General features: G+C 40.8%; 1 protein-coding gene across 1 annotated transcript; it reads right to left on the reverse strand.

Moving 5' to 3' along the window:
* Positions 1-1,660: 1,660 nt before the first annotated feature.
* ntmt2 (N-terminal Xaa-Pro-Lys N-methyltransferase) lies at positions 1,661-15,495 on the reverse strand. Its single transcript, XM_058639290.1, has 4 exons — positions 15,126-15,495; positions 7,292-7,464; positions 4,324-4,576; positions 1,661-3,719 (listed from the first exon to the last, which is right to left on the reverse strand). Exons 1-4 carry the CDS (start codon positions 15,343-15,345, stop codon positions 3,463-3,465), a joined length of 903 nt encoding a protein of 300 aa, XP_058495273.1. The 5' UTR covers positions 15,346-15,495; the 3' UTR covers positions 1,661-3,462.
* Between the last annotated feature and the right edge of the window lie 1,101 nt (positions 15,496-16,596).

Below are 16,596 nucleotides of genomic sequence, written 5' to 3' on the forward strand. Positions count from 1 at the left end.
GTGAAGTGCACACAGACGAGGGACGAAAAAGACTTCAAAATAAGAGGGAATTTCACAATAAGATGACATGGACGACAGAACATGACAATGTGTAACTGCTGAGTGAATCATTTAATATTTGTCATAAGAACAGTTGTGGTTACTGACTTGAATATTATAAGTTCACTAAAGATAAGAGCAATTTTAATTTGAAAGTGTTTATAGAGTTAAGTGTTTAGATGTTGGGTTAAAAGCTATAGTGCTTTAAAATCATATATTTACTGGATTAAGTTCATTAGAGAAACCCCAGCTCAAGTTAGCCACCTCTCATCAGAGTAAAACACACTAGAGGCGCTACACATAGAACAATGTCCTTGGTTTGTGGACCATTTATTACACATTTTGTCTCATGTCCACTGTCCAATAAAGATGAAAATGTCTTCACTAGTTGGCGGCTGTGGATTTTGACGTGTAACTTTAGCTCTTGGGTCTCTGGCTTACAGTAAAGGTGAGCTGCTCCAAGTTGTAGAGTTTGCATATTAATAAAGCAATTGGAATTTTTCCCTGAATAGAGTGCCGGTCACTACCTCCCGCTGTGTCGTCCTCCCGTCCGTCAGCTGTCTGAGATACACTCAGTCTGGACTCGGGCCCAAACCTCTGCTCCGCCGACGTGACGGGACAAATTAGCGTTACCCCTGCTAATATATTCAAAGTGCTGTCGAGCGGCTGCGGACGACATTGAGCAGTATTAGAAATGATGGTCGTGACTGTCAGCGATGCTAACCACTCCTGAAAAGGTGACAGCACATTTGGCTGGGGGGAGCAAAAACCTCCAAGTTTAACTTTGGGGTATTTTGCTGTGTAATGCAAACAGGATGTGGAAAATGCAGTTTGGTCTATTCACATCTCAAGAGTCCCACTGACGAGAGAAACATGTTGTGGAGATCATCTCACGCCACCTCGCCTTCAACACTTCAAACATTTTGTTCTTTCACAGTGCCAGGCTGCTCACTGACAGACAAACTCTCCTTTCATGAGAGGAACAACTCCGCGCCGCTGCTGTCAAGCGCTTACGCACACAAATGCTGAATATTTGAGGTGACTCCTGGATGTGTTTTATGCAGACAACATGTGACAGGCCTGAAATCAAGCCAGGGCAGATATGAAAGCAGGCACTGTCTGTCAAAATCAGGAAATAATCAACCCCCCCCCCACGCCCCCCCGCCATCCACCTCAGGGGCCCAGCTGAAAGTCATTAGCCCAAAACAATGTGCTGCCTCTACTGTTCGTCTGAAAAAATAATAACAGTAATAATACTTAGGAGAATTACCATAACGATTTGAGAGGATCTCAATTATCTCCTGTGTTTTGAGGCGGCTATGTGGAAGATTGCAGTGCGGTCACCGTCGGGGGCGTGGACCAGCTGTACTGTAGAAATATTTAGAGAGCATTTACGCACCAGCCTTGATTATAATCGCCAAAGGTGATTACACAGCTCTAATTCTATTAGTCTTTGTTTGCAACATAGGATGAAAAATTGCATCCACATGATTTTAGAGTTTGATATTTGTCTCTGAGGAAAACAGAAGAGTTGAAGCTCAGCGTATGGATGTTATGAAAAGTGAAGTCAAAGTGAATCACTTCACGTCTACGTCTGCATTTACACACGACACAGAGAAGGTCAATATAAATATCACATTTAGTCGGCAATGTCAACATACAACGTTACAGGCGAAAGTATAAAACACAAGACTCATATTTACATTTGACCAACCTCTACTCTACAATGACTAAAGGCACGGAAGTATCGCACGGTGAAAAGCAACAGTATCTACATGCCATTTTGAAAAATGCCACTTCTGATCTGATCAAACTGATCAAAACGGCCAAACAAATAAAAACAAAGAACACATACAGTCTGAGGACCTGCTTTTTGTCTCGTGGCAACACAGATGATAACAAGCATTTCTATTTGTACAGTATAATGCCTTCAAACATATATACAGGACTAAAAAATGTTATTTGTTATAAGTTTAAATATAAGCTGGTGTGGGTAACACATGTTTGACCTTACTGATCAATATTTCCATCATAATCCACCTCCAGGTTCTTTCAGACTTTGACTAATCACATCTTTTTGAATAACGAGGCGGCGCTGCATCACAAATTACTCACACACGTGTTAGCGTATATGTTTTGGTTGTGTTTACCCACAATGCCCTGCATTGAAGTCTGATTCCTGCATTTGTTTCCCATGAAGCAAACCAGGACCTACATTTTTAGACGAACCAGAGTTTTCTTCTTTGATGCGCATCAGAGTTTGGTTGTGCTTTCACTCCTCCACCTCCAAACAAACTGGACTTTCTGAGCAAACAAACAAGGGTGAATGAGCCCAGAGCAGACTGCTATAAAGGTCTGAAAAGAGAAGTCTTAAAGTGAGATGTGAGAGATGGCGAGATGAGGGGAGGGGAGGGGCTTAAGATAAGAGAAAAGGCCTCCGTCCCAAAACGTTAGCAGTTATTTCTCTGGTGCTCCTGCCTACTGCGGGATGTTGATGTAACTTTGAACACTGACAGGAGGCTTAAGTAAACGTCAGAAAGTTATTTTCTGTAATTCCAAATTCCAAACCAATCTTGTACTTAAAAAAAGTGAACATTGACTCAAACACCGTCACAGAATTAATTCAACTGTTCCCATCTGTCATTTGATCTCTGCAGACTGTGTCATGGTAGCCTCAAAGGGAGCGTTCAGGGGTTTTGTGTGGTTTCATAGGCTACAGAGCACTGTGCACAGGGACACCAGTGTGGATGCAAGCGAGGATGAAGAAACAATGGTTTTTAGTCGCCTAATAAAATGTATGTGTGCTTAAGTTTTGGATATCTTAATATTACATATTATAATATATTCCCTGTTTTCTGAAAGTAAACTGAAGTCTGTGTCCATAAAGAAAATCAATGCTTTAACCTCACACTGGAGTTTTTTACTATATATTTGTTCTTCTGGATTTCCCTTTCAAACGTTGTCATTTTCACTGGGAGGAGAAAACAACAGTAAATCTAAATTCATGTGTTATTCTGTTGATTTTGGGGGTTTCGACAGGAAGAAGCTCTCACTGAGAATCCAGACATTTGATATTGTCAAAAATACAAAACCTGGAGGGTGGTTGCCGGACAGTAAATGAAAGTATGTCTTCGTAGACATACAGAGTGCTTCTGTAGATGTTTGATGTCCCACTAACGCTTTATTTCATGTCAGTGCAAAGCGGCAAAAAATACTCCCGTCTCCCTAAACTCACCCTGGGTGCCATCATGCTGTCCACACGGCTGTTTCAGGATTTATCTTCTGATGACATTGAGAAGATTCCTCGCTATGTTGTTGTAGTTTCTTAGAGAAGTGACCACAAATCATAAAAAGATGAACACAACTGGAATAAAGTGTGAATTCACCTTCAGGTTGAATTTTCAACAACAATAATGTCACTCTCTATTTCATAGCAATCATCCAGACAGGCATGATGATCTCAGGGAAGCCTTCCTGTTTCTCCACAGCCAGAACCTCCAGACCAGCCTTGGCGATGATGGTCTTCATGATGTCCAGGTGGCGACTGATGCTGCTGTCGATGGGGTCTAATTTACAGCCCTGCCGGGCCATGTTATCCTTCATGATAATGACGCCGTTTGGACGCAGGCTCTTCTTACAGCGGAACAGGAAGTTCATTAGGTCCCTGTCAGTCAGGTGACCTGAAGGAAAGAAAACTCATAACTGAGGTATCTTCATGACAGCTCACTTCAGACATAAAGTTTAACAGTTAAACAGTTTCCAACTGGAATGTCAACAAAGTAAAGTGTCCAGATAAATAAACAATGAGTTATAGATCATTTTAGTATTATTTAGTGCATTGGGAAAACATTGGCAATAATTGGAATTTCATGTCCAAAATCAACATCTCGTCTGTCTTTGTTATCTCAACATTCTCCTGGTCATAACTTCACTTACAGTATATGCAGATTTTGTTCTCAGATCATATCTCTTCAGTGAGACTTCCCACACTTCAAGAGATAAAATCTGATTTGTGTGTCCAGACAAAACTATGTGAACATACCAATGTTTACGGTGTGGCTTTTAAATGTGGATGTGTTGTCATGGTGGTGAATTCCTCTGTACTCGGCGACAGTGTGAGTGAAAAGCTCAAAACTGTAATGTAGTTTTTGTTTCTCTGGGACTTTCAAAACCAGTTGGATAAAATCTGGATATGCAAGAAAAAAGGATTTTTTTACTGCTCGTCTAACAAGTCCAAGTACATAACTCAAGACGACTGTCGAGTGAGACGCCTCTCGTACTTACATGCCACCCACTGCATCCAGATGACATCGTATTTGTTTTTTGGGGGCGTGAACTCCTGCAGGTTGAAGCAGTAGTAGGTCTCGATGCGGTCAGCGTCGTCACCCAGGTATTCCTCGTGTGCGTGGAGCAGGAAGTGTTCCATCATGTCGGCCATCTCCACTTTCTCAAACACGGGAAGGAGGACTCCTTTAGTCACGCGCCCGATTCCGGAGCCGCAGTCCAGAGCGCAGTGTGTGCCGGCCTTACCCGGACCCTGTGAGTGAAAGAAGAAGTCGAAATTCAACATTCCTCAACTGACAACTGTCATTTGTTAAAAACTGAGCATGAGACATGGATGTGTGTGCCATGTTTGCTTCCCTGCAGCATGTTATTACCATATCTCTAAATCATACAGGCTTCTTCTGTACCAGATGTCAGGCCTCAAAAGCACCGACAGCACAAGCAAGTAGACCTCAGTTCCTCAGGTCAACAGAACTACGAACTTTACCACAGGGGAACAAAGTCTCCTCACTTGAATCACGCTGGTTTTGCTTCCTTTTCATTTGGTATTCTGACCTCACTCCAACCCCATCCACATCAGGGGCCCCAGTATGTGATTGTATGAGAGATGGGGCCCTGAGGAGCTCTGAGCTTGTTAGGAGAGGCTTCCTGGTTTTGGTGAATTATTGCCATATTGCTCTGGGTGCATGTAGCTCACTTTAATCTGGCTGAGTTGTAAATCTTTTTTTTCCTACATGCTTATTTTCAATGGAGATGTTAGGTTCAAAGCACGTGCAGAGCACAGGTAGCCTACTGAAAGACCAGGAGCAGCAGCAGCGCTCAGTTTATTAGTTAAAAACTGCAACAAAAAAAAATATATATATATATATACTACTAATATATAACATTTTTACTAAAAAAAAAATCAACAAAAGAAACACATGTCCAAAAAAGTTACTCAGCTGAATAATTAACTTATTCTTTATATATATATATATATATATATTATCAAACATTTGAATGTATCTGGTAACAGCAGATAAAGCGATGACAGCATCCATCACTAAAGTCACAGTTATGACAGATGTGTCATCACGTTCTTATCCCTCTCACCATTAAAGGTATAGATCATAGTTTTTCTCAGGCTGCATGACCCACTTCTGCATGGATCGATGGAGCCCTTTGACATTAGGTGTTGCGTTGCTCTGAATTTAGAAGTCAATTTTGAATTTCATCACATTTTGAAAGCAGTATTTTGTCTGAGACGGTGACTTGGATGATGTTGTGAAGGAAAGCTGGACCGGTCCCACACACACAACATCCCCCTGGAACATGTCTCAACAAAATCTTCTGACCTCTCAATAAATATATAAATAAAGATTTTAAAAAGTCTGTCAAATTATGCCAAATTCAGCAAGACTCCACATTTAAATGTTGATTTTGTTTTTATTGCTCAATTATGCAATTCTGTCAGCATTCAGTACAGTACTATGTCTGTTAGTACAGGGAGACAGGACAGTGTTTATTATTTTGCTGTGAACTGGATAACTGAGAAATTGTGATGTGGTCTCTTAATAGTATGCCCACATAAAAAATGAAAATGACAACTTCATCATTATAGTACGACATGGCTCTCACATGAGGGAGACCTGCAGCACCTTACCAGGAGAGAAATCTGTGCTCAGATTAAAAACACTGTCAGCCAACAATTTGTTTTATTTTCCTGTTTTGCTTTGTGACTAATTATATTATTTATGTATGGAAATATTTTTGTTAATTAATCTGTATTTACACTTTCTCAAGGTTATTAATTGAATTGTTTGTTTGTATTTTTCAATCTCTATTCTTTGACACTTTATAGACTGAATATCATCTGTAATCATAGCTTTAATCCCCCTTTTTCTGCAATAAATGTGTGAATTTTGGTGTAAAAATGTTAACAGGCCTTTAGTGCAGGGAAAACAATGTAAATATTCTGTAGTGTATTAACAGGGAAACACTGACTCAGAACCTGGCTGTATTAATGTGTTGTGTTTACATTCGCAGCAGTTAAAAACGTAGCCACTTATTCATCTGTTTAAGACATCCAGTCTTAGCAGGTTATAATTAGAGCCCCTGTAAAACTGATCCTCTCTGAATAACCCCGTCTCTGGGCCAAACCCATTGCCCTAAAATTAGCATGTGGATTCTTTTAGCATCCAAAAAAAAACCCTCTCCAGTTTTTACTGACATGTACAACATACACATACTGTATGTCAACTGTACTGTGAATGAGAGATGAAGTACACAACAGTCATAGATAGATTTTCTTGAGTATTTCTTGAGGTAAGTTACAAATATAATACACAAATGGCACACCAGCTTGAGCTATCAGTCAGCGCTAGCTCAGTAGCTAGCTGCCCACAGTTCCTGACATGCTGCGGTGTTCACTTAGCAGCTAGCTAACGTTAACTAGCTGGCTATCATAACTACGTAACACAATATTTCTACTTTTACTTTCAGTACTTGAGTAGTACATTTTAAAAGAAACTACTTGCAATACTTAAGTACAAAAAATGTTGACTACTTTAGTACTTAAGTGTGGTGCTTAAAGAACACTTCAACTCCTACTGAAGTCACTTTTTGATACTTGTTCTTTTACTCAAGTCTTGGTCTCTAGTAGTTTATACATCTCTGGTTTCATGTAATTCTTTATCCAGAAGAGGGATGATGAAAATAGACTATGACAGACATGTAAGCGGCACAGGAGTAAAGTGATACCAGCAGAGGTCAGAAGCCTCACTGTGTGTGTGTGTTTGGTGTTAATAATGAAAATAATAATATGATAATTATCTTTATTTGTTCTTCTCATAACAATTACAAAGTGTTTTAGGAAGGAAATACATCTTTAAATCAGTGTAGTATGTGTAATATAACATAATGTATCTATTTAATAGCTATAAGCAGGTAAAGTTCTGGCTCAAATTGTAAACATTTTAAATGGACTCACCACAAAGCTCTTCAGAAACTCCCGGGAACCCTCCAGATCAACATTGGATATATCCACGAAATCTCCCATCATGCCCTCCTCCGAGGCAGGCACATCCTCGTAAAACTGCTGCGCTCGGTAGTAAAACTGCTTCTCACCCTTGATGTACTCACAGGTGACGGGGAAGAGCTTCACTGTCAGGATAAATGGTCAGATAGAAACCAAAAATCAGATGAATAAAATCTTGACAGGATCTTTATTTATCAGAGTAAGAGTTTGCATGGTGGTGATGGTTGTTAGCTAAGCCGACTGAGCAACAACAATCACTGACTTCTAGTTCTTTTGATACATTTTAATGTTGAAAAGTTACATTTTCACACCTGTGCATCTCTACCAGATCTATTTCTGTACCAGTCGATACAATTTTCAACCAGTGATTAAGTTGCAGGGAAACTGTTACAACACATAAGTAGTGTATTGATGTGTATTTGTAAAAATGGCAATTATAAAGTGTTACATATGTTTGTAAATCATTTTAATTATTTTTTACTTGGAAAAAATGTTTTGTCATTGTTTTACCTGACAGGGACTTTTCTATCCCCTGCATTTCTATTCTGGGAAAAGGTATATGACTTATGTCCCTTATGTTGTGGGTTGTTAACTCTTTTATCTTTTTTTTTTTGTTATATATTGACTTGAATTTTGTTCATTTGCTTCAGTGGCTCCACATGTGTTTGCACTGGAGGTTTTGACGTTTTGTCAGAAATGTACTGAAGAAAAAATATTCAACTTTTTGAGAAAAAGTCCTAATATTACGAACAATCCAAAAGTTGTGTAACTCTGTTCTAATACACCAGCTAGCATGGTGTCAGAGAACCATTGTTAAAGGCATATTCATTCTTACGATAAACTGAAGCTGAATGGCATCACAATGAATTACTAAAAAAGTGACATAAGTATCTCGTATATACCAACTTTATTCTCGCCAACATGCTTTTATTTTTCCTTCAGTGTGTCCCTAATACCCCGTTGAAGAAATGAAACTGAAACTAATTTAACGCCTGGCCCTTGTTTCTGTAAACAGAACAAAACACAGATGCCACCAGTTACATATGGACAGGATCGCTGATCACAATCTCACAGGAGATGTAGAATGATGATTTGATTACCAGAGGACTATAAATAAGGACATGCTGTGCCCCCTCTTACACTCTTCTCAGCTGTTACATGATATACGATGACACACTGATTGATTAGTTTGCAGTGTTGTGTACTTACAGATGTTTTTAGGTTACCAGTCAGAAGAATTAATGGGCTGTGGACCTTTAAGGATCTATAGCATAACACTTGTGTGTTACAATATGATTTAAGTGACATAATGCAACTTATGTACTTGCTGAGATGCAACATTTCCAAAGACTTTAGAGGACATGCTCCTGGTGAGGCAGGGATTAGGGAGGTGCAGAGATCAGGGGCTCATGGGGGAATGTCCGTCCACTTGTCAAGTACTTCCAGTGGCAGAATTCATTGCAACTCAGTGAAACATTAACAGGGGGATTTATTTCCACCTGGACTCCCTCCTCCATGTTCGAAACATCGAGAGCAAGGCAGAGATCCCGGACACAACATTACAAAGTATACAAATGCTTCCTTGTGATATACTTAAAGGGAAAGTTGAGATGTTGTTTTTTTGTTATTTAATTGTTGTTCTGACACATTGCCAGTGCTGACAGTGCTGTGTCCATCACAAGCTTGCTCCCTACACTGAGAACCAGCATGAGAGGAAAATGTATTAGTAATAAACATGGCTGCCAGTGGAGACACAAGGAACAACATCCTCCACAAGTAAAATCTACACCTGCTACTATATATTAAAAGATAACTAATGTCTACTGAGGCTAACTCTGCCCAATGCAAGGTGTTGAAAAATGCCAAGAAGTGGGCTGCGAGGTGAGTGAGGGAGAGAAAAATCAATTCTTTTAAATCACAGCACAGAGGAGGTTGTTTAACTTCTACTGCTGCTATCATGAAGTTCAAATATATACAGTAAGTTTGTTACTTCAGTGTTTTGTTAGTTTATTTAGGTTTTTGTTCACCGTGTTTTTGGTAAGAGTGAGTTTTCATGTCTTAAGCTGTTTCCAGGCAGATTTGTTTCCATTGACAGCCCTCATATAACATTACCTCAACAAAACCTGAACCAACATTTCTAAGACTTCATCATGGCATCAGGTTTGATTGGTCTATTGCAATGGCCAGGCAGATTTTATTCAATTATTACTAACTCCACTGACAATAGGAAACTACTATACTGTATTATGAATACTAATATACTATACTGTGGTGTAGTGTGGTCTAATGTAGTGAGTATATTGTCAGTCACCACCATGACACCCCCACGCCACCCATGATCAATGTATGGGACACTATGGAAATGTTACAGTAGGTGCACAAACTGTGGAGCCCTGTTATTTACTTTAGTTCATCATTTCTAATTAACCTCATGTGGGCCAGTGAGGGAGGACCAAAGGGGCCAGAGGGCCGTATCATGCAAACACAGAAATATTGAGAACTCAGCTCATAGACACCGCAGAAAGGGTTAACCATTGACCTTCAGTGTAACAGAATATAAGGCACCTGGTGACCTGATAACAGGGCTTGAAGATTAACGTTAAATCTTCAGCCTTAATTTAATCCATGGCAGTGCCCATCCGACATGTGTACAGTTAATATAGACAGATTTGTCATGAAGTGAGCTTTTAAATACAGTTCACTATTCCATTTAGTGCATTTAAAGCTGGCATGTCTGTTTGTGCTGACTGCAGGCCTGTGACTGTCATGCACAGCGCTGACGGACGTGAGACAGTGCTGTCATGCTCCACGTGCCATGCCATTAATGGGCCTTGTATCAAGTTTGTGCCAGGTGGTTTGAGCCAGCGCGGACAGCAAGTCAGGAGCTCCTGTTTCTGCAGCCCGTGGTGTTACGATGGACGAGTGCGCTGCCTGGAGAGGATCGGCTTCAACTCAAACTTACAACCGTCAACAATGAAAAGTACTTTCACAATGCACTGCAGAGTCTGTTAAAGGCTTGTTTGTTGACTCTCAACCAAGGAAGGACAGGGCTCTGCCCATTTCCTTTGTATTTAATGTTACACAACCATGTGTTAAAGGCCAGCACCTGGATACATTGCATCACATGTATTCTTATCCAACACAACATTAGCAGTAGCCATCTTAAAGATTAGGTTTATTAGATTTTTGAAGTGTAGTGGTCAGAAGTACTGATACATGGTCAGCACTAACTGTGACGGTGGTGCCAGTGCCCCACCATTCCTGAGAGTGTGAGACATGGATACCAACTCTTACTGAACAACTTGGCTACCAGTAGGGTTTTTATTTTAGGGTTTTAAACGATTGTCCGTTTTTGTGTTTAATGTATTGTATTGTTTTGTACTTTGTTTTTTTATTATTATTTTTATAATAATATTTTTATTGTGAAGCACTTTGTGATTTTATATCTGTGAAAGGTGCTATAAAATTTACTTCCATACTTTATTTAACAAAAGGCTCACTTTATGCTTTACATTGAGGATGGTAATACATATACATGGACTGCTGAGTTCTAGGCCTGTCACACCAGGACTATGCTTGACAGGGACATCCGTTTCCCTGAGTCAGGCATATGCTGGACCACAAACCAAAGTTGGTAGCTGCAGGGTCATCAGTCACCGCTCCTTGATGTTTCGCCCCTTATCCTGAAACATCTCCTGGTGGCTGGGGTGAACAGCGATGTCTCCCTGCCACCCCCTGCAGCTCCCCCTCTCAAGGTGTTATTCCCTCCCCATGACTGATTGTGTCTTCTCAGCCAGACCCAGGAACTTGCCTTCTCCGCCTCCTATCGCCTAGTGGCCTTGTGGAGTGTGGCTCGCCACCTCCACAAGATAGAGCTTCACAGCCCATCCACCTGTTAGCTGTTAGCACTATTTGAGGAGCAGATCTTCCAGCTGAAGTCCATAGCACCATGTCTGGCCTTAACGTGGTTCTGCAGATCTCCCTTGGGAAATGGGGTTTCCTTCCAAGATGCATCCCCATATGCCACTCAGCCTCTGCTGTTGACAGGTCAGATGCTGGTCTCCTCTCCCTCACCTGAAGAAGTGGATGCTCTGCTAGCTTCCCATTGGAGTTTGGTTCCTATCGTCTCTCCTCCACCATTTTGACCAACTTCCTGAGCACCTTGGTTGTGTCCCCATCAGAGCAAACCCTGAACAAGCCAGAGAGGACATACTAGAGAGATACATTGATGGTTCCACTTAAGTCACATCTTAGTCTTCCCAGATTTTGGATAGACTGGTCCATGATTCTGGATATGTCTTCTCCTCTGATAATGAAGACAGCTCAATCATTTTGCTCTCATTTCCATAGGGACAGGCTCCTTTTTAGGTTTGAATTCCATTCTTGCCCAGGTGATCAGCTCATCCAGCCTCTCTGGCGGCCAAGATGTGCATGGCACAGTTTGTAGCAGGCAAGTGATGTCGTCCATAGAACTCCCAAGCAGGGGAAGCCTCCAACCTGCAGGCAGACAGATGCCACCCACTACCTGCCTTTCCCTTATCAGGATGACTTCAAATGCAGCCACAAAGAGGAAAGTAAAGATGGAATATCCAATTGTGATTCCCACTTCCACTTGTCGCCCATCAGACCTTTTTCAGCATGAAGCATATTTGCAGATCCTGGAGAGTACCTCATAACCATAACCGTGATGTTTTCTGTTATGTAGAAAGAATTCAATGTGAAGGCAATGAGCTGGTGTGGTACTGACCCAGAGGCATTTCTTCTGGATCTGTTCCCAAATCAGGAAGCATGCTCCACACAGCCTCTTTCTGGCAGCTAGTGTCTCCATCAGGTCGGTGGTCATCCGTCTTGCCATCACAGAAAAGAAGATCTTCCCCTCAACATTTAGTAGAGCTATGTTTCTCAAATGGTTGATGGTCATTTTGCTGTTTGGGAATGCTACAGCCCACTGCCACTCAGATACTCCAGGCAACCTTCATCAGGGTCCATAGAAGCTTCAGCACTCTTTGGCTATACAGCCTATATGGTATGCTATTTGGGCCTGGTGCTGATTCAGGTCTTGCCTGACCTCACTGATTTTGGGCTGATGGTTCTGAGGGTTTAGGCACATAACCATGAGAGCCCAGCGGCTCATTCAAGGAAGGGCTATATTATATACAGATGTGTTCCTAAAGTTATTCTTTCCTTCATTTTTCTGCAGCGGTTCACTCAGGTGTTCGTCCCATTTGCTCCGCTCCTGCATGTTGTTGGCCTTTAGACAATTCCTTCGAACTTAGGCTTCTGTTCTTTGACTGTTTGGGGGCCATCAACATCCCTTTCTTCCTTACTTAATGAAGACTAAACACAAAATACAAAATCTATTGCAGGTTGACCTTCTCCTGAACCACAGTTGAAGTATTTAAAAGCAATTGTTCCACAACACAGGTAGCCAGTGATGAGATATGTGACCATGCAGTTATGATCTGGATAAAAGTCAAGGCATCTGCATATTTAAAACCCTGTGAGGCTCATTAGTCACACATTTAACTTATATAAAAGTTTAGGGAAGAATTTCAAACAGAACAGTGTTCCTAAAGTGTCCTTTCCATTTGCACAGTGGATTCTGGTTTAGTATGAAATGAGGATGCAAACATACAACTGTTCATTGAGGGCAGCGGACGATACAGTACATTTTGATATTAAGGTGAAGTGATCATAAAGCAACTTAAAGGGTAACAGGGCTTTATGTCTTTATATATAAACTTGTCACTTGAATCCAATCTAAAACATATGGTGTCATGTAATAGTGCTTTTGTTGTAGTCATTGATACAGCAGTGTTAGGAAGGCAAATACACTGCTTGGATCCAAATGCACGAGACAGGAGGCACAATGAAAGGTTCAAGAGTTTTTAATTGTCCTCTTGAAAAGACAAACAAAGTCAAAATCACTTCTTCCTTGAAGTAGAAAAAACCAAACCAAACTTGGCACTAGAGCTAACTAAGACTTGGACACTGATGTTTTCTCTGGTAGCGTAAACGACGCACTGGCACATGACTGAGGGACTGGGGACACTATATAGTGAAGAGGGAATCAAGGGCCGGTGCAAGTGATTACTTAAGGATCACCAGGTGAAGTGCATGAGGGAATTAGGGGAGATGTGTCAAGACAGATGAAGAAACCACGCGACAGGAAGACATGAACGTTTACCAAAATAAAAGGGGAAGTGAAAATCAAACCCAACACCAAAAGTGACATGAACGTAACGTGACTTTAAACATAAACTAACACAAGAACTGACTAAGCAAGACAAAAACACTAACAGATCAGACGCCAAGTAACAAGAGGTTTGCACAAACCACTGCTCTGAGGTCAGTGATACTTTTATATTAGTGCGACTTCCAAATACACTCATGATTCATATTTCTTAATGCAGTACAATGGAAACAAATAAACAAATCATATTGACATATTTTAAAGAATTCTGACATTTAATACACTAAACTTCCAATGTCTTTAGTACTTTTCATGACATTTTTGTGGCTAATGTAAGCTGATATATATATGTTACTCAATATTGGTATCTTGCCCACTCACCGGCATGATCTGCCTCACTGATGTCCAGTGTTTGGAATAACGCCGTTCTTTTAAACGGCGTTATTCCAAACGACGTTATTTTTTCAGTAACGGGGTAATCTAACTAATTACTTTTCCCGTCGTACAGCGCCGTTAACGTTACTGGACGTAAAATGCGGTGCGTTACTATGCATTGATTGAATAAACTGTGTAATCCCAACGCACCCCTGGCTCACAGCTAGTGAGGAGGAGGGTTAATAACGAGGTAAGCGATTCCAGCATACGCGTTTCACGCATTCCAGCATACGCGCCACACACACACACACAAACACACACAAACACACAACAGCTAAACAGAGAATCGATGAAGCAGCAGAGATGGCGAGTCAGGACTCCGATGTAAAGTTGGCATTTTCATTGTGATCAAAGGCAAGAACGTACATGTAATGTGTACATTATGTCCTGGAGCAAAAACTTTGTCGACATCCGTTGTAAGCAATTCTAATTTAATGAAGCATCTCACAATGGCACAAACATCTACAAAGTTAGTTGCCAAAAACACAGATAATTGAGAGTTTGATTTATTTAATTAAGAATAAGACTACAGAGCTAAACACACATTTTTGTTGTTTAAAAGTTTTCTTTTGTTGTCTCAGGTTGAGAGAGTTTGATTTAATTTGCTAGAGTTAAATGCACTTTATATGGTGTAACTGTTTACTTTTCTTACAAAGATAATACTTGAAGTGCAGGATAAACATCTTGCTGTCTGTCAACGTGCAATAAATATCGAAAGTTATGTACAAACACCTGTCTGTTCTACTCATTTCAACTGACTTGTGAAAACTACACAAAAAAATCCAAATTCTTTGACATATAGCAACTTTTTTTTAACAGTAATGCAAATAGTTACTTTCCCTGGTAACAAGTTACTTTTATTATAGAGTAATTCAGTTACTAACTCAGTTACTTTTTGGAACAAGTAGTGAGTAACTATAACTAATTACTTTTTTAAAGTAACGTTCCCAACACTGCTGATGTCACATAAGCACAGCAGGAGGTTTGCACTGAAGTATCCTGCTCCTTCTCATACATGGTTTATTGTATGCAGTGAAAAATGGATGGAAGTGTGTTATGTCACCAATGCCAAATTCTTTGTCGAGTCAAAGCTGGAGAGGGTTCAAAATGTTGACCTGGTGACTGTGTGAGATCAGAGGTCAGTGTGGCCTTTCTTACCCAGAGGAATCTTCTCCATCAGGTACAAGTAACTGGCAAAGAACTCGCTCCTCAGTGTGTGCTGCAGGTGGAAAGACATGCTGTGGCGACACATTGTGTCATCTGTCTCTTTCCAACGATCCCTGAAGGCTTGATGGGCACCTTTGTACTCGAGGTTTGGCAACGCGCTGTTGCTTTCGTCTTCATCAATCTCCATCGTGGTCGTTATGTGGCAGCTCATAGAACCACTTCAGCAGGCAAAGAGTGTTTGAGTGAGCAATAGTAGGAGAGCGTGACACTAGTAACACTGTCACTGTGCTCCACTGCCCGTCTGGCACATGGTTTCTTTGGCTGTTGCTAAATCTGTCTTTGCTGGGTCTCCAGAGTGTCTTTGCTGGAGTTCAAGTCATCAATAGAGATGTTTGGGGGAGGTGCTTAGAACGTCGGATCGGATTCACAAATCACCTGCTGTGGACAGCGTGAGGAAAGGGGGAGGACTGAAGGGTGACACCATCGGTCTAAAGATTCATGCATTCTCATGCATGAAGGCTGCAAATTCCAGCCCCATGTAAGAGTCCAGTCTCAAAGTGTTGGTGCCACATGTCGTCGTCGTCGTCCTAAAATTAGCTAAGTCTCCTTGTGTTTGTATACATGGCTCCCATTTTATAGCCACACATAGAACACGGTTTATTCCCTCAGTATGTAGACTCACAACCTTTTTTATGTTTGTTTACAATTTATAAATGAAGCTACTGCTTAAAATTCTTATAATATGAAAGGGAATATGAAATGTATTTATGAAGTCTTTGTTAAGTGATACCCACTTTAAATAAGGGTCTTATTTATATAAGTAATACAGTAAAACAGTTAGTGTTAACTGAAATTACCAATAAACCCTTGAATAATGTAAAAAGTGATACTTTAATTAACCTGAATAACATCATTAAATTAGTTAAAACATTAATTAACAGTTAGTAAATGGTTATTACAGAATTAACTCATTTTAATTCGTTTACACTTATTGAAAAGTGTTACCATGAAGAAACAGTAAGATTTTAGTTTTTTATCAAACTATTTTCACTTGCTGGAATTCTTTAATTTCCTGTAATTTATCATCTTTTTTTTTTGAAAAGTTCAGACCTCAGCTGCTGCCTCTCATCATCTCGTCCGCTCAAAAAACAGAGTTCAGCTGCACTCCTGCTCCTGCTTTCCGTGACAACAGACCTGTTCCTTCAGCAACAGCTCAGAGCCGTCATCCTGCGCAGCGTTCAAGAGATGGCACCGCTTCATTTGTATCTGTCATGAAGCAGCGTCAGCTTGTACTCGCTGTCGTTTTGCATCAGGCTGATAAGAGCCCAGCGTTCCTGTGAACCCGAAGGCCTGCGGTCAGTGTAGGAAAGAGGCGCGGGCGCCTTCTGTGCCTGTCTTTACGCTGAGAAGCACCCATAGCTCAAAATCCCCAGGAGTGACCGACCTCACTGCTTTTCCCCCC

Source organism: Solea solea, chromosome 9 (genome assembly GCF_958295425.1).
Source record: "Solea solea chromosome 9, fSolSol10.1, whole genome shotgun sequence".
In the NCBI taxonomy this organism is placed as follows: Eukaryota; Metazoa; Chordata; class Actinopteri; order Pleuronectiformes; family Soleidae; genus Solea; species Solea solea.

Bases quoted from the DNA above. Each gene is read 5' to 3' on its own strand.
- ntmt2 (XM_058639290.1), bottom strand. From the start codon at position 15,345: ATGAGCTGCCACATAACGACCACGATGGAGATTGATGAAGACGAAAGC. The intron at 7,465-15,125 runs GTAAGAAAGGCC...TTATCCTGACAG, and splicing joins GATGGAGAAGATTCCTCTGG to TGAAGCTCTTCCCCGTCACC. The intron at 4,577-7,291 runs GTGAGTCCATTT...TTTCACTCACAG, and splicing joins AGTTTCTGAAGAGCTTTGTG to GGTCCGGGTAAGGCCGGCAC.